This window comes from Hippocampus zosterae, chromosome 15, assembly GCF_025434085.1.
Source record: "Hippocampus zosterae strain Florida chromosome 15, ASM2543408v3, whole genome shotgun sequence".
In the NCBI taxonomy this organism is placed as follows: domain Eukaryota; kingdom Metazoa; phylum Chordata; class Actinopteri; order Syngnathiformes; family Syngnathidae; genus Hippocampus; species Hippocampus zosterae.
Genome location: NC_067465.1, coordinates 3524532 through 3548011, shown reverse-complemented (window position 1 = coordinate 3548011; position 23480 = coordinate 3524532). Strand labels below are relative to the sequence as shown.

At 45.1% G+C, this 23480-nt stretch overlaps 1 protein-coding gene across 16 annotated transcripts in view; it reads right to left on the bottom strand.

The window, feature by feature from the left end:
* mbnl1 (muscleblind-like splicing regulator 1) overlaps positions 1-23480 on the bottom strand; it is a 44906-nt gene that overhangs the window by 19056 nt on the left and 2370 nt on the right. For 3 of the 16 annotated variants that reach the window (XM_052088182.1, XM_052088189.1, XM_052088196.1), the window contains exons 1-2: positions 20587-21104; positions 13413-14365 (exon numbers count right to left, since the gene is read on the bottom strand). In XM_052088182.1, coding sequence (XP_051944142.1) covers positions 13413-13586 — 174 coding nt within the window. In that variant the 5' untranslated portion in view covers positions 13587-14365; positions 20587-21104. Of the gene's footprint in view, positions 1-13412; positions 14366-14732; positions 14960-19720; positions 19879-20586; positions 21105-23480 lie in introns of those variants that run through there. The other 13 variants (XM_052088187.1, XM_052088192.1, XM_052088188.1 and 10 more) reach the window with 8 other exon arrangements.

The window sequence follows — 23480 nt, the reverse complement described above, 5'->3', positions numbered from 1 at the left end:
ACTTTGCAACCGTTTCTAAAAAAGAGTGAAAAAGTGACCCACGCCGGCTCGGTTTACTTGTTGCCATTGCATGTCTATTTCAGACCAGATATGTGATCAGCAGGGCTTATGAAGATGTGGCCGGCTGGGGCTTGTTAATCTACAATAATAGTTACAGTTTGCCCCTGGTGACGCATTACCACCCTGTCAGAACAATGGCAAAGGATTATGGGTGACAGTTCAGCTATAAAACGAAGACACATGCCAGCATTCCAAATATTGATGGATAATCGTGTCGAAATTTGAGGTTTTGAAGAATAGATGGAACGGATATATGTGGACAACCATATTGGGACACATGATTATTGCAAGTAATAGTGGACATGGAAGGAAATCCGGAGTTGATCGCAATCTTTTAGGCAACCTAATCATTCATCTCAAACAGGTTTGTTTAGGTTGAAAGCAAAGAATCGTGCAAAATGTAATGATCAAGTAAATAAAGTGTAATAAAGGGTCAAGTCCAAACCGTTACGCGTGCTTCTTCCTTTAGGGGAGGTGCCTGCATCTTCTTGAGATTTTTTTTTGGTTTTGTTTTTCAACCTATTAAGCCAACTCCAGAAATGTCAAAGGCAAAACCGATACATTTGAAACATTCCGATGGGTGCTGGAGAGGGATTTTATAAAATCTGTGAACAGATATTAAAAGCTTTTAAATATGGTATTGAGCTGGGATGGGATGGGATGGCCACCTTAGAGCGCCTTGTTGTCAGCCACAAACGCATGGCTGTGCAAGTACTTTATTCCATATAGTGTGTGTCATGGGGCGGCAGTCTCGTTATTTGTGTACACACAAACAGCCGAACGCTGTGAGTTATTCACACCGACAGGGTGTTGTTTCGAAGAAACGCCTGAGGTCAGATGTCACATACACGGACGGGAGCCCTGCGTCCAAAGTTAGACCGCTGTGGATTTGTTTTTCTTTTTTTTATGATCCGCCCCCTTTGCGCTGCATTTGTTGTCCCAAACTTGCTTTCCTGTGAATTTCTTCGACGCCGGATGAAGTTTCAAAAGACCACGCTGTTGTTTTGACAAGGCTGAGGTGTGCTCATTTCTATGCTGTTGATGTTAATTCATTCATTCATTCATCTTCCTAACCGCTTGATCCTCACTAGGGTCACGGAGCCTATCCCAGCTGTCTTCGGGCAGTAGGCGGGGGACACCCTGAATCGGTTGCCAGCCAATCGCAGGGCACACAGAAACGAACAACCACTCACACTCACACTCACACCTAGGGACAATTTAGACTGTTCAATCAACCTGCCACACATGTTTTTGGAATGTGGGAGGAAACCGGAGCACCCGGAGAAAACCCACGCAGGCCGGGGAGAACACGCAAACTCCACACAGGGAGGCCGGAGCTGGAATCGAACCCGGTACCTCTGCACTGTGAAGCCCACGTGCTAACCACTGGACTACCGGGCCGCCCTTGATGTTAATTGAGCTTTTTTTTTTGGGGGGGGGGGGGGTGATTTCATTTGAAATGATTGAATTTCACGTCTTGAATGTTTAATTCGATATTATGTCACTGGTAGAAATGGAAAGTTAAGGATAAGGGGAGGAGAGGAAGACGCGCACACAAATAAGGAAGGAAACATGAACCGTAGACTAATATAGACTTTGGAAACTACTCTCAGCATTTCAAGAGGTGAAAATAAAACCTGAGCGATATGCCACTTCTACTTCTTGAAGTCATTGATCCATGCGCTCTTTTTTTTTTTTAAATCTCGTCTGCAGTTTCAATCTCAACTCTGGGACGCCTGCATTGTAAAATCTACATTCACACACGCGCATGCTCCTCCGACGGTGAATTTATAGAATCAATCCAGCACATATTACACTAATCTGATCTCCAAAACGCTAATCCTATCCGCGGCTCTAATCCCACTGTCAACTGGCCCTAATCCTGTTTCTGTATGATTATCCCCTTCGGACTTGGCACCAGCTAGAGCAGGATCTTTTCACCCTCGCCCCCTTCCTGTTTCTATTAAGGACAAGAAAGCCGACAGCGGTGTAGGAGTCATTTAATTTGTTTCTGACACCGTTTTAAATTATGAGCAGACGTTAACGTGAAGTAAAACGAGAAAATACAATTAGCCGCTCCTCAAGGCGCTTTCTCATTTAACTGAGTTAAGAATACTAATTGGATTGCTAATAGAGATGATATACAATCCTATATGGGGGTCAGAACTGCCGGGATGAATAAGAGACTAATTTGATGGTGCATTGCAGCACGGATGAGTTGGGGAACATCGGCAGACTCAAAATGAAGCGCAAACAGCACAGGTACGAGACACAAGAGGGATTTCAAGAAATTCCCTTTATGGATCACCTGGAAAAATAATATGTGGTTGCATGACCGTTAAAAGAGTCAGTAACCAAGAGAGACTGCCGTTTCTAAGCCAGTTCAGAATAGAAGTGTGCTTGTGCAAAAAACAAAAACTAACAAGAAAAAAATCTCACACATGTAAATAAAGACCGCACCCAGAAAATCCAGACGGATCCTCTGTTGTATTTAAAAAAAAAGAAAACTGCCGTTTAGCCTCAAGGTTGGACACCATCGAAAAAAAAAAAGGCATCTTTCAGCTCCTTACGACCACAAACGAGAGGCTAATGAGTGGTATGGCTAAAAGCGAAGGAAAGTGTTTTTTTTTTTCATACTGGAATCTCCATCTATTTTCAGCATCGCTTGTCCTCATTAGGGTTGATGGCTGAGTTGAAGCCCAGATGATTTTGTGCAAGAGACCCCCGGAAGGGTTGCCAGGCAGTTGTGGGGCAGATTTACTAAAACCGTGTTGCCCCACAGTTAAACGTGTATTCCCCCACGCCCTCCCCCCCAAAAAATGCTTACTATTTTCTTAACATGAACTGTTAATGCAAATGATCACTAAATAATAAATGTCTACTCATTAGAATTGAACTTAGATGCAAATATCCAAATTCAAATACACTGTTCGCTCCGAGTACTTCTGGAAACAGCAAAAAAAAAGTGGTCGACACCCTGACAATTTTCTAATGGTAAAAAGTGTTATCTACACCGTGCAGCCCTCAAAGCGCCATACAAAGCTTCATATTCACACGTTCACACACACTCATACATCAAAGCAATGACCTTTCTAGATGGTTCATTCTTTATGCGTATCAATGACGCGGCGTCATTTTTAGTTAGACGTCTCCATGAAATGAGGAGATCGAGGAGTGTTTACTCTTATCCGCAAAATATTTCTACCTCCTCCCGCCTCACTACTCTGGCAATACGAGATGATTGGCACTCAACGTCCTGCTTTGTTCACAGTCATTTCACATCATGGACACGCTGCGTTCACATTAGAAGTGGCATTTGTTTTTTTTTCATTCATCTTCCGTACCGCTTGATCCTCACTAGGGTCGCGGGGGGTGCTGGAGCCCCGCCTACTGCCGTCTCCGGGCAGTAGGCGGGGGACACCCTGAATCGGTTGCCAGCCAATCGCAGGGCACACATAGACGAACAACCATTCGCACTCACACCTCGGGACAATTTCGAGTGTTCAATCAGCCTGCCGTGCATGTTTTTGGAATGTGGGAAGAAACCGGAGCACCCGGAGAAAACCCACGCAGGCCCGGGGAGAACATGCAAACTCCACACAGGGAGGCCGGAGCTGGAATCGAACCCGGTACCTCTGCATTGTGAAGCCGACGTGCTAACCACTGGACTACCGGGCCGCCCTAGCATTTGTTTTTGTAATGTGAAACTAAGAACTAAACCACATCATTTCAAGTGATCCCACTATGTTGGAGACTGAAATGTTGTCAAATTCCCAATACTAAAATGTAAAGAAACCTGTTTTAAGTGGCAAACAACCAGAGCAGCCCATCCCTTATGTCGCCCGTATTTCAAGACAAAGTTACGACGCAGCACACCTTTGCAAATATGACCATCAAACATCAGATGAAATCTCACCGGTGACATTTTTACAACTTATCATGATCATTAAAAAAAAAAGACTTAATTTCGCATCAATCCAAACGCAACGGCTGCATGAAAGAGACGGCAGAACAATAAAAATGTTGACAGGCCCAGACACTGCCATTTTATGAAGGAATGTAGTTATGAAAACAAAACGGCGTCACGGTTACAGCAAACCGGGGTCGAATAATAAAACGAGTCAGTTATGAGCTACGATTCGGTTGTCGGTGACAAGCGCTAGCAGCGGCCTGGTTGAGCGTATGTAGCTTCTGGCATTTGTCTTTCATGTTTCATGAGAAGGAAGAGGGGCTGAGAGTAAACCTGACTGACGGTGCTAAACGCTCACGTGAGGGAGGGGCGGCTTGCGCAAGTGTTTAGTAAATGAAGCTAATGCCCCCGGGGCGCTACGCTCACCAGTCAAGTGGGAGGGATAATGGCAGAGTTGTGTTGTTTGTAGGTGGTATTGGGCGTGTGAGAAAGATATGCCATTAGGAAAAAAAAAGATTATGTCGGACTACGGAACCAGAATAGCTCCCTGGCTACGATAAGAGGGAGTCACCGTGCCAAGGTTGACACCAATATTCCTTCCAGATGGCCAATCATCTTAAATCGAGCCTGCACCCGAATGTCTCCTCCCCCCACTTCAGCGCAAACACGTCCATTCGGAGCCAGGACATTACCACACAGGCAACAGCAAACATTCAAAACCCATCCAAAGAAAACATCAGAAAAATCTTTGCCCCCATCACTTTTGTAACAACGTTCCGAAAAAAGAGTTTGCTCACCATATGCACGCTTGTCGTTTAAATGTTGCACACCCAATGCCTTGTTTGGAAACTTTTCGGTTTGCGAATGCACTTTGTGGCTCATGCAGATCCCTCAGCGGTGATGGAAGAGATTTGCTGCATGCTTATGTTTGTAAGAGGCAGCCAACAATAATGTTTTGCATGGGCCGAAGTATTGGAATAGCATACAGAAAATGCTGATGAAATAATGACGGATCGTTTCACCGTATGGAAGGATACACAGAAGAACCTCAATTCATAATTTAAAGTGACATTTTAAGAAGCATTCATTCATTCATTCATTCATTCATCTTCCGAACCGCCTGATCATCACTCGGGTCGCGGGGGGTGCTGGAGCCTATCCCAGCTGTCTTTGGGCAGTAGGCGGGGGACACCCTGAATTGGTTGCCAGCCAATCGCAGGGCACACAGAGACGAACAACCATCCGCGCTCACACTCGCACCTCGGGACAATTTAGATTGTTCAATCAGCCTGCCACGCATATTTTCGGAATGTGGGAGGAAACCGGAGCACCCGGAGAAAACCCACGCAGGCCCGGGGAGAACATGCAAACTCCACACAGGGAGGCCGGAGCTGGAATCGAACCCGGTACCTCTGCACTGAGAAGCCGACGTGCTAACCACTGGACTACCGGGCCGCCATTTTAAGAAGCATATGATCTAAAATATTATTTATGAATTTCAAAAAAAAAAAAAAAAAAAAAAAGATGGTCATATGCTTCTAAAACGATTTTCCTGACATCTTCATCGCTACCTAGGAAGTCATCTTTGGCACAATGTGGATTGAAGATTATTTAACAGGGATAATTTGAGCGTCAACTGTCAAGGCATCACTATTTGCTCCTCCGCTGAACACGCGCACCCCTTGAAGTGTTTATGGTGCACGCCTGCGTAGGGGCAAAATACACACGGGAGGCGGCAGGTCGACAGAGAAGTGCTCATTGTATTAGCGGTGTTATAAAGGGAGCCCAGTGTGATGGTGGGACAGAGTCAGCTGACACGGAGAAGAAAAAAGGGGGCAGTGATCAGTGATCTGAGGACGATGTACTGTACACGCCGCAGAACGGTCGGCGAAAGAATGCTTCGGTGTACAGTATGTGAAAATTACTGTGCGACTGCGTGTAAGGTATTAGATCTTCGCTAAAGAATAGAAGCATCCCAAACAATAGCGAGAGTAAAACTAAAGCTCCTGTAAGGTAGGTGAGCTCTTAATAAAATTGGAGACGAATACACCCCCGCCCCCTGAGCGGCTTTGTGTCATAAAAATAAAACAAATAATAAAAGCTCACTTTGAGAAAACGCTTACACCTCACGCATGACGGAATTCCGGTCAAATGCTTTCAAGAAGGATTTTGCCATGGATGCGCCCACAGATATCCAATTAAAAATCCAATTAGAGGTGGAGAATTTATCTGTGGACTGCAGCAGACAGAAGTCCATGTGGACCCCCGGAGACGGTCTGAATTACAACATCACCGCAGGATTGGCTGGAAGTCAGCATGGCGCAACTAAAAACAAACCGAGCTAATCATAGGGGCGAAGAACTCCTCAGCTTGAAAACACATTCGTCTTAGTCAGATTACGTCTAGCATTACAATACTGCAAACAGGTGTCTTTTTTTTTTTACTTCGCATAAACATGTCTTCTTTGGACAAGCAAACAGGCAGACAAGCAAAGATTGGAATTCCACTTTTGCGAAGTTCACATGATGATATGCGGATAAACACCGAACAAACATATTTTGATAGCTATCAAACGGAAGGTTCGGTCTGTTTAGCATCACATCACCTTCCCTCGGTAACTCTACAAACGAGCTTTCGACAGGTGTGTTCACACCGAAAGTTATGATGAGTTGGCCCTGTATTAAAATTTGGACTTCAAGTTGAAGTTCAAGTCAACTTTATTGTCAAATGTGCAACATACAGCACAGATGAAATGTCTTTCCTCAGGAGAGAGAGGAGCCGCTGCGGGTGCCCGCGCCACCATCAAAAGAACAGTTAGCATAAAATGACAAAATAATAGACTTATGTTATAGACACGCGTTTGATAACCCATCCATCCATCCATCCATCTTCCGAGCCGCTTGATCCTCACTAGGTTCGCGGGGGGTGCTGGAGCCCATCCCAGCTGTCTTCGGGCAGTAGGCGGGGGACACCCTGAATCGGTTCCCAGCCAATCGCAGGGCACACATAGACGAACAACCATCCGCGCTCACACTCACACCTAGGGACAATTTAGAGTGTTCAATCAGCCTGCCACGCATGTTTTTGGAATGTGGGAGGAAACCGGAGCACCCGGAGAAAACCCACCCCGGGGAGAACATGCAAACTACACACAGGGAGGCCGGAGCTGGAATCGAACCCGGTACCTCTGCACTGTGAAGCCGACGTGCTAACCACTGGACTACCGGGCCGCCGCGTTTGATAACCCATATCATAAATTTAGATACCGAAATAAGCAATTTAATAATGTGGTGCCTGTGGAGACCAGGTACTGCCAAAACACCACATCGCTTGCGGGCATTGTGATTTTCTCAGAATGGGGTAGAATTGATCATTTGGAGAAAACACACACACACACACACATACACACTGAACCGCTTTATCCTCACAAGGGTCACGGTTGTGCTGGAGCCCAGCCCGGTTGATTTTGGACAGTGGGCGGGGCACACCCTGAACTGGTAGAAAGTCAATTATGTTTTCGAAAATCTTGTTCTTGCACAGTATGCACTTTTAGTCATTTTCGCCAGGTCATTTTTTTAATTCTTTACTTTAAACTCTGACTTTGTAACCGCTTTTAAGTGCACTTTTAATATAAGCATATCGAGTTGCCTTGTGGAAGAAACGCGCCATACTGTAAATCAACAACACCTCAGTAAACTGCTAAATGTCGAAACAATGTGAGCATTTTCATTTCTGCTTCAGCCCCCTCGACTTGGGATATTTTTTTTTTCAATGAGTGTTCTTGACAAGAATTTACCGTACATCAAGTTGGATGATCCCTTAATTTATCTGCAACTGCTTCGTCATCTACTAAAAAGGTAACTGCTGCTCGAACGGGGGCCATGTGCATTGTGTCATTCCATTTGGTGTACGCCGTGTGACAGAAGTGTCAAATACACATTAGCCCTCCCCAACCCAAAACGAACACAGCCACACACCGAGCGCGGCATGTTGATTTTACTCCTAAGCGGGATCACCGTCGTCGAGTAGCAACCTAACTAATATTTACACCACCGTGTATGTTTGCCTTTTACCTCACGGTGCTACCTAACCGCTCCACATAAACATGCTGTCATAGCCTGAGAAAAATAGGAGCTGGAGAGAAAAGAAAGACAGAAGGAGAAGGGATAGAGGGGAAGATAAGGTATGAGGGCCTTCGGCTCTGTGGGAATGTAATCTTGGCTCGGAGTTGGAACCTGCTCCGACAGCACCACTAACACAGACATAACACGCACGTGCATGTGCACACGGTCGGCCTGTTTTTTTTTTTGCACACCAGTCAGACATGATGATGGTGGGTGTGTCGGGCGAACCGGCAGACAGACAACGAGGTTAATGGCACGGAGGTATGTGTTCAAACTTCACTTGTTCCAGACCGTTACCACTCTGCTTGTTTTATGACAGAGTGGGCCTTGTTTGGTTGGATGAGACGACTGCTGCTGCTGCTGCTGGGTTCACACTAGGTCAGGGGTGATGTCATTTGCCTAAAAGCACATGCACTCGTTTATGTGTGTGTGTGTGGTGTGTTCGTGCGCGCGCGTGCATGTATGTAATGTGACCCATGGGTGTGGCCTGAGGTAAAAACCAGAGTGAGCAAGTGAAAATAAGCGCCAGTGGAAAGAAAATGGGCGACGAGAGTAGGCCGCTTGCTTCAAGTAACTTTTTCAGTACATTCTTTCCAGAGATTAAAAATGAGAAGAGTAAATAGGTGAATGTGTTTCTGTCAGGGCAATAACAAAAGTCCCACATAACAACTTAAATGATGCGGTTGCAGGTAATTACAACATTTCGCCCATCAGGTTTAGCATACCTCTCATTGCTGTTTCTCCTTTCGTAGGAGAACTAATACAGTTTAGGACGGAAAACAGAGCCATCATGGCAAATTGTGCATTATTGGTGTATAAAGTAGAACGACAACCAGGATGTGTCAAATTAATTGCATATCATTTTTATGAAAAAAAAAGTTGTGTACTTTATATATAAGTAATTACATCGTAGTTAATGTATAAACTTCATCTATGGAGACAAAAACAATAATCCTTCCATGTTTTTTGACTGAACAAAGCATACGAACATATTGTAGGGTGGAAAAGGCATGTGAACTTTTGTATCTAATGGTTGACACTCCTTTGGCAACAACAACCTCAATCAAACATTTCCTGTATAGCAGAAGTGCATAACCGTCAGGAGGAAGAAGACCATTCTGCTGTACAAAACTGGAAGGTCCAGCAGTATTCTTGGGATGTCTGGTGTGAATCGCTATTTTCTTCTGTTGTAGCCATTGTCCTGTTAAATTGGCAGACAGACTGTAGAATTTACAGTTATTAAAAAAAATCGTAGATTTAAAATGTCTGCATGACCTGTCAGTGAAATATTCAAATGATCTTTTCAAAAAAAAAAAAACCATCTCTCTGTGGTCCCATCTTATACCTCTCATGTCATTTTTCATTTCATTTCTTTCCATGTTATGGTGAGACAAAATTAGCCAATCAGAGAGTATAGAGACAGAAAGCGTGGCTGAGGGATGGATCAATCATTTGCGCACACGCACAGCTGCTCATACAGATGCATGCGGTTGCAACCGCCAGCGCCTATGTAAGATGATCACCTCTCTTATTTTTTTTTTTAATTATTGTACATTCCAAAAAAAAAATACAACAAGTCGATAACTATTCATGTTTCGCAACAGTCCCAACAAGACTGAGTCATGCTAGCAATGTAGCTGCCCTGGCGTATCATCGTGTAGTGAGCTAGAGGCGTTTCTTTGGGCAGCAATGCAAAGATGGGCAGGGTGGAATGAAGGGAGGCTATATTCAAATCTTGCTAGCATCTTGAAGACCGTATAATCTACCTTTAAGTTCCCCAGCAAAATGTCTTGATAAACTTTCCATTTTTAATTGTTTGATGGGCCATGAGACAATTAAATCTCATCCATCCAATCTCATCCATGAGCTGGTTTGGGATTAAACCAAATCCCAAACCCTTCCTGCATACGTCTCACGTGGAATGAGGTTTTGGGTTTCTCCACACAGCATTTTGTTTATTCCAAACAATTGTTGGAATCAGTACTTTCATATGTATACCTAAGTTTCATTATGTCCACACGAGTTTGCCAGCAGTGCTGGGGCTTTTACAAATCTTTTTTGGGAAAACGGTAGCTTCCTCCATGGTGTCCTTCAATGACATCAATTGTTGTTTAATGTGTTACTTATTTTAGATTTGTCAACATGGATGTTAGCGTGCACCAGAGATTTCTGTAAGTCATTAGCCGACACGCTATGATTTCTGTTTTCATTGTACACTGTGTTTTTGCAGTAATATTTACAGCCACACTTCAGGAGAGTTTCTGCAGTGTTGATCTTTCTTAATTTATGGGCAATCTGTCTTACTATGGACTGATGACGGATGAACATAAAGGATTTTAGAAATACCTTTGTAGCTTCATGTAACTCAACAATTCGGAATTGCGGGTATTTCAAGAGATTGGGTGTAAGGCAGGGTTCATACTGGCCAATGCTTCTTGAGAAAAGAAAATTCAAACATGGTGTTTTTATTTGGCTGGCCAGCTTTACCCAACATGTCCCATCTTGTCGTGTTAATTGGACTTAATGTTCACTGACTCCTGACTCCAATTAGTTGTTGGAAAAGTCCATTGCCGAGGGGTTCACATACTTTTGTGTTCGGAAAAAAAAATTAAAACATATAATCATCTATTGTCACGATCAGGATAAAGAACAGATGACTTTTTTTTTTAAATTAAAATCTTGCTTATTCTGAAGGGTTTGCATACTTTTTGGGGTGTGAAAATAGTGGAATCTGAAAAGCTGCTCAACCAAAAGAATGCACATCATGTACGTGTACGTCAATTACAAATTGACAGGGAGAGACAAAATTAAGACATTACAGCTGATCACAAAATCTGTGTGCAATAAACGCAAAATACTGGCCGATCTGATATAGCCGATTAGATCCTTGGAAAGTCGAGTTGTGACATTGGCTGGTGTTTGAGCACGGAAGTCCTATTGCAACATTTTCTCATGCAAGTGCAGCAAAAAACGATTAGCCTGTGAAGTCTAACATCAAAACCAGTCCATTAGCATCGAAACATTCATTCTGTCTGATGCGTTGGACTAATTCCACCCTCATGCCCATTGCAAGGAGCCTCACTTTTCAATTGTGAGTGTTCCAAGTGTGACTATTAGCGAGGGTGGCACTTAACCTTTCGCTCAGGAGTTAATCATTAAAAAGTTACAAGCCAACTTTAAAATGAGGGGGTCCAGCCAGCCATTATCCTTCTCCAAATATTTACATCTCTTCCATGTGACTGAGCTGCCTGCGCTGCACCAAACAGATACTCACACAGCAGGGAGAGCAGTGTGCTGGATAATTTGCACACACGGCTAGTTAATGACATATAAAAAAAATATAATAAATGCAGTTTATCTTCTGTCTAGTCTGGTCCAAACTCCGTTCCCAAATTCCCAACTGGACAGGAAAGTGTGTGTAGCGTGGAAAAAAAACAAAAAGAGGCCCAGTGAGACAGACTGTTGGTGAAATGACTGGATTTGGGTGTGACCTATTCAGCTATGCGCCGAAGATCATGTGAGACCTGTTCTAATTATACACTCTCCAGAAGAAGGTCGATCCTCACTCACATGCAGTGAGAGTGAGCACATGCATATCGAAGAGGCTGCAGGACAGTGAAAGGGGCGGGGTCAGACCATGGCATAATGGGGGCGAGGAGCGACATGAAGAAATGTTCGCCGTGAATGTCGGTACAGTACTGATGGTTTTTAGGTTATCAACTCAAGTGTCAAACAGAAACGGACACACATATTCTGTCCTGTTTGCAATGTGAGGTCCAAGTCGGAGTCTCATAACAGACCGCTTGGTTCACTCAAACAACCCCCTGTATGTCTGCCACTTATTCATTTCCGGTCGGTAGCCGATTCTGTCAGCAAGAATGCCAATTTAAACACGCGTTCGTGTATCGAGATGCTTCAGCATGCACGTTGCGGCTGTCCTGCTGCGTCAGTGCAAGTCGACACCGCATTGAACGCAGGGATCACGACATTCAGAAAGATGAAGGTCATTTGTACTGGCTTCCGCGGCACTTCCTTGAAGTGGTCAAAATGATCGTCTATTTAAGTCTTACATGCACGACAGATTTTATTTTGCCATAAATAAATTACCATTCATGAAAGATTTTTTTTTCAGCTGTCATGACAATGATCAAAATGCTAGCTCACTGCTAGCCCTGCTTGGGTTTATCTCAGATAGGCTTTCCATATGCTTTTTTTTTTAAGACCAAGCAATGAACTCAGCAGTGGTGTTGTAAAATTTCCTGGGGTAGCGTTAAAGACAAAGCAGCACTGACGTCCACCATCCTGCAACAATTCCGTGACGTATATTTTATTCTCAGGGTGAAAATAGCATACCTGTATACATTACATGTACAATCAGTCCCAACTATTTTGTCCTTATTTACGTAGTTCATGCAGTCCCCGTTAATTGTATCCTTTTCCATGAAGAAATCACCCAAGCCTAGCGTCACCCGACTTCTTTTAGCTAGTTTATCATTTTGATTTACAAGAACACCCGACGTAATAGTCGAGTGCAGCGCATGTGCGACGACATCGCTCTGAACACATCTGGCCGTAAAACACTGTCTCCTTTCCGAATGGACTGTCATCATTACATCCTGCCAGTGACCATGAATCACCACCGTCTGCAGGGTAGGGATGCCAGCTCAGAAAATGTATGAATGGGTCAAAGGTTACAGGTGAGGCTTGCACATGTTATGAGACCGAGGCCCTGATAATATTTGTCTGAAAGAGAAGGAGCAAATGTGATTTCTTTCCTTTGCCATATACGGTGGTATGTTTTTTTTGTTTTTTTTTAAACAAAAAAGCTCCTTCGAACCGCCTAAGAGCACAGGATGTGTTTTTTTGCGCAACATAATGGCACCATCGCCTCGCTTCTCTCTAGTTGTGCACCCGTGAAGGGCATCGATGTTGCTGACATTTTTTTTTTTAATACGTTTCCACCCAGCTGAGGTCCGCGTGTGTTGATGCTCGACATACATGCAACAGTGTTTACAGTGTACTCACACTCCAAAGCGACACACTGAATCAGTCGAGCAAGATCTCTTGTCCCCCCCCCCCCTACCTCTCTGTGTTTTTAATCACATGTTCCCATCACCTGACCAGAAATGGGTGGAACGAGGAAGAACACATGCTGGGGCCAGATGGTGCGCACTCCGCTGACTGTAAAAGACTGCTATTTGTATCTTGTGACTTTATGTCTGCCACGCATGTGCTCACTGTCTTATCAATGGCCTTTATCGTGCACGTGTAGCTCTTTGAACGCTCACCGCCAACCCGCTCCTCTTTCGGTTTCTTACCTTGAGTGAGTCGAAGCAAGCAATGACACGTCCGTTTTCCACCTGGCAGCTCTTGGCCGGATGAGCGAACTTGCACTCCTGGTCCGAGCGGGAGCACGTGCCTCTCTGAAACTCCCTGCATACCTCGAGCGTCAGCCACTTTGTGTCACGGATCTGTGCTATGTTCATCGCCATGGCAACGTGCCGGCACACCAAAAAAAAAATCAATTCCCAGCTGAGATTGGTTCGACGAGCCTCGATCAAAGCGTACCGCTCGGGTTTGAATCCACGATTTCGCTTTTTATTGTGTTTTTATGCTGATATTGCCTGCGAGGTTGTGGTGATGTTTGGGATTTTTTTTTTCTTTTCAAAAGAAAAAAGTTTCCTAAGAGTCCAGGGTGAAATGTTGCAGGACGAACTAAGGCCGTGAATGCTATTGCGCCATCTTCTCCATCGAGTAAATTGGTTTTATCCAGGAGGCAGCCTGCCTGAATATTCACTCTTATTACTCACTGATTCTTCTTGTCTGGTGCGTTCATGAGCCAAAGTGGCGTAGGAGAAAAAGCCCTCTGGTTATAAGATGCAGTGAAGCAGGCAACAAAGGTGATAGTCTGGGGTGTAGTCTGCTTTGGGGTCGGGGGATTAAGGACACTGAGGACTGTGTGGAGGCTTAAAGGGTCCAAGGCGAAGGTAAGTAAAGGCAAGGTGTGCGATGCTCTGTGTGGGCCTTGTGGCGAATCGGGCTGCCGGGGGGCTGTCAGGTGAGGCTTAGTGGAGGCTGCGGTCCACTGGGAGGGGTGGATGGCGGTGATGGCGGATGGAAGAACGGGTCGGAGCGCAGTCAGAGGAGGGCGCGGCCACTTTTCCTTGCGCTACGGCAGCAAGCGAGCGAGGCGGGAGGGGCGGGGAGAAGATAGAGCTTCAGCGGTAGAAGCGGGTCAAAGCTGCAGCACACATCAGCAAAGGCACTTCCTCTGGGGAGAGAGAGAGAGAAAACAAATGAGATGATATAATTTTTCATTTTTTGGGGGGGGGTCATGCTTTGGGATCAGGTTGTGATCTTTTGTTTTACGTCAAGGTCCGACAAAAGTATGCAAGCTGTGGGAATCAAGAATGTGTAAAAATGTCAGAAATGCGTCGGTTGTCAGCTAGACAAATAAAACGTTCACCCCCGCCCACTGCTCTAAACACACATGGTGTGCACACACTCATCACGCCACGGCGCACACAAACACACGCGCGCACACACTCAACGCACTGGCGCGTACAAAGCAGCCATTCAAAAAACTTTCCACCGCGTCGACGCAATGAAATGAGATGAAAAAATCCCGTGTCACTTACAGTGGAGTGCAGCAAAGCTGGCCATTGCAAATATGTCTGAAGATGAAAGAAGGGAAGAGAGTGAAAGAAAAGGGGAAGTCGAGGCAGGGCACAAGGGGGGGGGGGGAGAGGTTAGTCATTTCCCTCCTTGCGAAGTTCCGTGAGCGTGTGGGCCAATGGGAGCGAGGAGAGAGTTGCAGCAACATTCTGGGCTGAGCGCCAGGTGAGAAGAGGCGGAGCCGGGCCAAGGCTGACCCCGCCTGCTGCCAGAGTGAAAAAGAGTCAAAAGGAATCGCTCGGTTTTCTTGTACGCATTCTAACATAAGAAGGTGTTCTGTCATTAAATATCACACAAATGAGTTCTTCAACATCTTTAGGATTCGCTCATCATAACATGAAAGAAGGAATGTGTGTGTGTGTGTGGGGGGGGGGGGGGGGTATTTATTTATTTATTTTGCAAATTACTTTCCAGTTCTGGTCAAACCACGAGTGGAATTTGAATGGTTAGGCTGCCGAGGGATGATTCTGCTCTTATCAAAAGGAGAGGGTTAAGTCACCACACCCTGTGTCGAGAAATCATTTTTCCCAGTAACAGCGTGTGTGTGCACTTGAACAGGAACTTGCGAATGTTACGGCACTGCAGCACTGCAATGTGCTTGTAACAGAGCTCTGCACCAGCGCAGCCCAGGTCATGATGACCAAGCATCGTGGTTAGATGTCGTTCAAATGAAAAGGGAGAGTGACGTTGCGGCCTTCTTTTTGTCATTGCACGGCAGCTTCATAGCAAAAGTAAGCCCCGTCGCTCTGGATGACCTTTGAATTGCGAGCGTTATCTTAATACAAACACTGCACTGCACCCAATGCGCACTACGTATATGTACAAAAGAAAAAAAAAATGACCAACCAAAAGCAATGTTTCCCAACTTTTGCTGAGCAAGGCACATATTTTTATAGCAGGAAAATCTCACGGCATACAATCACCCAGAAGTACCGTTCATATTCAGAAAAAAAAAATGTCAACGTACACCAAAATGTGCCTTTTCAATTAAGCTAGCTGTGAAAGTGCCATTTTAAATCAAGACGCAATGTACTATATTTGAGAATCCGTTGTATGAATGGCAACTAGTAGCTTGTACCTTCTGCTATCTAGCGGAAGAGCATCCGAGTGCATGTCCACTTTTTTGCGACGTAATAAAAAGCACCGACCTCGTATGTTAAAATCATCTAATTCCGGACATACCAGTAACATGGCATGTAAAATAGACACCAAAATGGAACTGTGCTGCTCAGTGAAAATCAAGCTAACAAAAACATCGTCTGCTCGACTGCAGCTCGGGGTATTGTCGCGCTCAAACATCTACAGCTGTACAACAGCTAATGGGGTGGGGGTGGAGCCATCACTTACAACATTGTTCACACCGATGGCGCCGTGGGCTCGCTTCAGTCAAATAAAGACGGCAATAGCTTCTAATATAAAAAGCTGGCAAACCCCCTCAAGTTTTTCTACTTTGCAATTTCTATGTAAGGCAGCGAGGCTTCAGCGCTGTGAAGTAATCCTTATAATGAGCCCTCGATATGACCCATCATGTCTGAACATGGATATCCATCCCTTATTGATTGCTACATCTTTTACCGGGAGGCCAAGCCCTTTTTTGTACATTCATTGGAATCGTCTCATTCCTCGCTCGGTCTTGAAGATCTGCTTTTTCCAAATAACTCATACCAATACAGACTATGTTTCGTGTCCAAGGTCTTAATGTGGTGCAAGGTCAACCGCGTTGGAAGGAGGCAAGATGGTGAGAGAGCTTCCACAGAGCCTTTAGAGCACATTGGAGAAACATTGCAAGGCAAGGGCAAAAAAAGTGCGTGCAACATCAGATCATGGACGGTTTCTGACATGAACAGCGGGCGAGCATGTCTTTCTCTTGCTTCACTTTGCCAATGAGTCACAAAAGCAACTTTGGTAGTGTCGGTAAGCTGGATGCAAGAAACCTGACGATGGGGCACAGACGACGAGCACAGACAGAAATGCAGGCACAATAAAAAAAAAATATTTAAAGACAGGCAGGTCTCGGAGTTGTCAGTATGACTAACTGCTTGAGTACCGATGAGAAAACAAGAGAGGGTGCGGTTCACAGTTATGATAGGCCTTCCTGAAAGAGCACATGAGGCCATTCACCATTAGTGACACTTATAGCTCGAGTCGAGTTGAATTTTATGCGGCATTCTGCAAAATCCACATATGGCGCTTGTTTTGCTGCAAACAGAAAGTGCAAAATGATAGCTTGCAGCCAGCGCTTCTATTTTCAGCTTTTGACTGCAGGGGGAGAAGGTTTCCTTTTGTTTGCTGCGACTAGATTTCAGCATACTGATAGAAGTGGAGGCAAGGTGACAGTGTGCTGAGATAGGTCATCAAAGTGGAGGACGTCAGGAGGAAACGCAACACCGCAGGGCTCCATCATGCTGCTGCTGCAGCTACTCGGAATATCATAGCATGTCAATAACGCCCTATCTGACCTTTACATATATGCTTACCACTCTGTCTCTTGGGGGCTTCCACACACCGACGGAGAAAGACATTGAGAGCTGGACATAAAAATTTAATGTCTTAGCGGAACCCGCATCGGAGATTTTTGCTATATAAATGTGGAAAAAGTGTAAGCATGGTGTGTAAAAAATATAATGCAAGTATTGCTGAATTAGCTAATTGAGTTTTGAAGATTAGCAATTTTGACAACAATTAACATGCAGAATTCAACCGCCAAAATTGAAACACAGCACTTTGTAGTGGAAATAAAAATGTCATTGGTGAGATTATAATAAATAACAAGTGAATATGAAATGAATGAATAAAAAATAACAATCATAATAATAATAATAATTAAATGATGTGAAGGAAAATTGTAAATAGTACTGCGATTTATCCATTTTGTGTTCATATTGCATTTAATTGAAAGATGTTTGTTGTTTTTTCTCTTTCTTCTTTCTTCTTTCTACATACATTCTTGCTGCTGGAGGCTGTAAATTTCCCCAGTGTGGGACGAATAAAGGATATCTTATCTTATCTTATCTTATAAATATTGTACATACCACCAACCATAGCACATATTCTTCTGGTGTTTAGATAACCTACATTTTATTTTATCTTAGCCGTTAGCATAGCTTCTCTGTCTTCTCCAGTCACATACTCCTCGTCCTCCTTCCATAATAGCGATACTTGCCACAAGTGTATCTTATTTGCTAAAATGAAGTGGATGATTAGTGGCTACCACGCTAGCTAGCCAGCCGTTGTGGGCTAAGAGCAAGTTAGCTAGCACACCTAGCATTCCTTCATTAATTTTGATGCATGGGTAGAAAAGCAAGGATGATTGTGTGACTATTTAACGTGGAAGTGGCAACAACAGTGCTTACAACTCCAATACCAGATATGCTTGAAGCTATTTTCACACCGGGGCAGAGATGATGGTGTCACCATCAACAAGTAGGACAAATTCACAAGGTAATTTATAAACACCGTATACTGCTTGTTGGTACTCTTTTAACCTATTTTACATCAGGTCAGACACAGTAAAGTGGTTGATTAAAATGAATGAAAGGATGATAAAGGCCAGCGTAAGAGGACAATATACAGACACACGGCACTATCCTGAATATCGCCACTATAGTTGGCTATGCCATCAACATTCACCACCCTTCTTGTCATTTTCAAAATGAAGTCATAGCCACCTCATGACTTTTCGTTTAACTTGAGCCATTAAATAAAAACGGTGAGGTTGTCTTCGGCCAAGAGCGCACAAACAAGCCCCGTTTATTCTTCCGTAAATTAACCTCTGGAGACAATGAGGCTACTTGTTTAGCATGCGCACACACTGACCAACTGTGTCCCGATGGTGTGTGTCCTTAAGTTGTCGTGAATATAAGATTGTGTGCAAAATTGCACTTTTGCATGTTCGTGTGTGATATTAACAACAACGGCTAGCCTTATGGCTTAATGAGAAGTTCATTGGCTCGCATTTATGTAATCTGGATCACCATACTGAAACATCAGCAGCAGCTCACAGGCTGATTTCTACATAGTAACCCGAAAGCCAATTGTTTCTTTCTCCAGAACCAGCATGAGTCAGACTGTTTTCTGGGGAAACAGACTGAGGATTATCGTCAACATGTCTGATGTCATGTGAGAGGAAAAGAAAAAAAAAAGAGAGTACAAATAAATATTAGAGGTTAAGAAGACAAATAATGGTGTGATGACGTGTCATCGGCAACTTGTTTCTGCGCAGTGAGGAATTTCATGAGAGCGAGGGGTCTCCCTGTCAACCGAAGCCGTCACACAACTGCTGAAAAGTAGTCACAACACAGTAAGAACACAGAGAAAAGCCCCTGTGTGTAATAAAGGCTTAACCTGTCAGCACCGATGCTGTCAATCCCGCGTTAATACTCTATATCATGGGCTCCACACATGCATGCAGAGCTGTTCAGTGAGAGCAGCACACATCTCAGGTTTCTGCTTGACTCAAAACGGGTTACCCGTCCAATTTTCTTGCTGCACGCCAATGCAATCTCCCCCCAAAAAAATCTCTTGCCGCATTTGTGTACATACTTGTGATCATGTGCGCGCATGAGCGCCACTGCCTGAGCTACCTACGGACTCCCGGAAAGTCACAACAACAACATTCCACATCATTGCCTCAACCACAGACACACCACCAAGAGGAAGCCAGGAAAGATGTGAGGGAGGAGGCCAGAGGTAATGAGCAAGGAGGGAGGGGCAGGGGGAAGGGGGGGGGGGGGGGGTGAGAACCAAAGATAATTATTTAAGCCTCACAAGATTCACTCATCGTGTCATGACTTAAGCAGAATCCCATGCTGATGTGATTTGGGCCATTTCAGAGTAAAAAAAAAACGGCCCGACCCTTCTCGGCCAGGACAGAAGAACATTGAACGCATTTCCGAAGTGAAGTCGTGTCATATGACTAGAAAACAAAAACTAAACAGAACGACTTACTTACAATTCAGTTGAAACATTGAGGAGCACATTCCCTGAAAAGTACATTTGCTTGTTTTCCTTCCCCGTCTTGCCCCCCCATTTCCTTTTCTCAACTTTGTCCCTCCTTGGTAACTCCCCCTCCACTAGACACATGCAAACACTCACCAAGTCTCACACACACACACTCACACACACACACACATTCTCCTCCCGCGAACCGGAATGCTTGGCAAGATTCTACTGTACTGAAATACTGTGCATACCATATAAGGTAGTAGCAGTTTCACATGTCACATGTAATTTACATGCGGCGGGGCGGTAGTTTGCAGTGCGCACACACCTTGTGACACACACACACACACACACACACACATGCAAAATCATGCTTCCCCTTTTGGGCTGACGCAGCAATGGAGGGAAGAGGCAGAATGGAATCAAATGTCACCCCGTCGTTAAGGTGTGCCGAGTCAGACGGGAGAGACGAGTGGGTGATCTATTGATCTTCCTGGATCAACATCGGCCCTCCGCGCATATGCACCCCCCGGTCCACGCGTCCGAAAATCTTCTCGTGAACAAGCCTTGGCAAATGGCTATTGAGAATCCCCGCTTCAAGGCAAGAATGTTTCTTACTGCGTGCGTGCGCCAGTGCCAGTAGCCATAAAACAAACTGTAACAAACAGCAAATCAATAACCCCTTTTGGGCACACATACTGGATCCACACAGCTACACACTAAGGAACACCGATCCCCATATCGTCGCCTATGCTCCGATGCACAGACGCCCACTTTGGAAAAGTCGAGACTGCAGCACCCACAGGAGGAAAGATCGAGAGAAACCAAGCGAGGCCGCGGGAGGAGGAGGAGGAGGGTTACGAAGCAAGCGCTTACCTCTCACATTGCTCTCCAGATCATGCGTGAGTGCTTCCGCGTGTCGACCGACTCTTGTGTATGTGCGTGTGTTCAGACAGGCTGCGACAGCAGACCCCCAGGCACCGGCTGGACCATTCTCAGGCAGGCAGGCAGAGCACAGCACGGCAGAGCGACTGGCGGAGAGGAGAGGCAAGCGGGTGAATCAGCAATGAATGGAGTGGAGGAGCTGTGCGGAGCCCAGCACCAAAGTGAGAGAGGGAGGGAGCGAGGGAGGGAGGGAGGAAAGAGAGGAGGAGTGTATGTCTGCAAATGTGCACGTTGCAGCGTTGGCCGTTAACGCCAGTGTCTCCCCCACCGCTGCCTCCAAAAGCGGTCCAGCTAACTGCGTCGAGGGGGAGAACCGGCTCGAGTTTTCTCCCTAGATCCTGGATCTGCTCTGTCTGCCGCCCGAGGAAAGCGTCCGGGTGGGGGGGAATTCGGTAGCAACAGCTGTGGAGCAGGACGGCTATTAGGAGAAGGCGGAAGGAAGCTCTGACGGCAGAGGCCGCGCAGACCCCGCAGTCTCCTCACCTTCCTTCGATTGCTTGCTGCAGGCGGACCACGCCTCCTCCTCCTCACCCCCCCCCCCCCACCCCCCTTCCTTCCGCACCAGCAACATATGCTATCAGACCCGGAAGTAAACAGGGAAGTGGGTGGGGGTAAATTGAGACTTGAGGAAACAACACGGCTATGAGGGGGATGTAGGAAGATTAGTGACAGGAGGCCACAAAAAAAAACACAAAAAAAGCAGAGGAAGACGGGGGGAAGCACATCAAATGGAATATGAGGTCAATCCAGAGAGGAAAGGAAAGGAAGGCAAATGCAAAAAAACAAGGAATATGCTGGCTTTACATTTCCCTTGGACAATCGGTGGGCATCAGTGACCTCCAAGTCAACGGTTGCTTCACAATTTTATGACTAGAGAACCATTCATTCATTCATTCATTCATTCATCTTCCGAGCCTCACTAGGGTCGCGGGGGGTGCTGGAGCCTATCCCAGCTGTCTTCTGGCAGTAGGCGGGGGACACCCTGAATCGGTTGCCAGCCAATCGCAGGGCACACAGAAACGAACAACCATTCGCACTCACACTCACACCTAGGGACAATTTAGAGCGTCCAATCAGCTTGCCATGCATGTTTTTGGAATGTGGGAGGAAACCGGAGCACCCGGAGAAAACCCACGCAGGCCCGGGGAGAACATGCAAACTCCACACAGGGAGGCCGGAGCTGGAATCGAACCCGGTACCTCTGCACTGTGAAGCCGAGGTGCTAACCGCTGGACTACCGGGCCGCCGACTAGAGAACCAGATGTACGAAAAAAAAAAGAATGAAACCTGACCTTCTAGCAGCGATCAAGATTCTAGATAAGCACCAAAAAAATGACAACCACAACCAAGAAGCTGCAAGCCATGCTCGTAGTGAAAGTGCATTCGAATATTTCAGATGAAACACCCCAAAGCTTCGAATGCATCTTCCCGTTCCTTCGCAATTCTGGCACAGCTTCAAGACAAAAGCTCGCGATACGTTTGTCTAATTGACGCGGCGTGCCCTTAAACCCGGTGTTGCAAGCCGCAGTCACAGCTGCAACGCTAGCTCCCAGCACGCGGGTGCAATGTGCCCTGCACACCCAGACAACGGTTTGTTTGACCCACGGCAAGACAGACACGGTTATGTGATTCGGATTGGGCCACAAAGACAATGCTGTGGAGATAACGTATCACAATACCGCCAAAGATCTGCGCTCTCATGTGGAATTTCCCCTTTTTTACTGAAGCCGAGCACGAGCCAGCTCGCTTCCTCTCGGGCCTTCTTTTCCCATCATTTAAAATGATTATCATCGAGTGTTTACAGCCCCCCTCGAGTTGATCTGTCCATCACTTTGGCTCGATTCTCTAATCCAAATCTCCTGCACAAAAACCACAAACAATTTGTGACAACAACAGCCTTGTCCAATTGAACGTGTGATCCAAGTTTGCAGATGCCAGATGGGTTGCTCGTTTAGCTATTTAAGACTGGAAGACATTTGCTCCATCCATGTACAGTACAATAGAAACCAGTTCTTTGGTTAATGGCTTGCATCCGGTAAGAACAGCCAAGTTGAATTCTGTTTTCTTCCCTGACAACATCGTGGCTTTAACCTCTCCTGGGATCCATTGACATTTTTTGAATTCTACAATTTTAAGTACCTTATTGGTGTTCAAAAAACTACTTACACAATTAATAATAATTCAATGCAAGTCATGATTTATTTATTCTATTGTTATTATAAATGCACTAGCTGGTTCGCCGCGCTCCGGGCGGCTCATCAGCTAGTTCCTGCGGAAGGCTGGTAAGGTGGGCCTTCGGCCCACAAAAGTGTTGTTGCTTGGTTCAACTTTTTGTTCATCTTCATTGCTTATCGCGAAAATAAAGAGATGTTTAGCTCTACTAAATAACTAACAATTTCATTGCAATGCTTGTGGGTAGACAACATTTTTTCGCTAAGATGCCCGCGCGATCGTAGTGAGCCACTGCCGGAGCGGCGCAGTGGCGGCGCGGTGAAGTAGGTACGTTTTGAAAAGGGACAGACGGAAGGACAGACCGCGTGCGGGACGACGCGCAATATATATAGATTATTTTTATTTAAAAAACTCTGTGATAAAACTCTACTACTACAATTATTATTAGCGGTAGTGTAAAATAATAATAAAAATAATGAAAATAATAATAATACATTATTTTTTTATTATTATATAATTTACAAAAAAACATTTTACATCAGAATCGAATTTCTTTTTAATGGATATACATAAAACGTGTATACACTTACCCTTTCAGTGAATTGCAAATTACAAGAAAAAATCACCCTATTAATTTTTCTTTAAAAAACAAG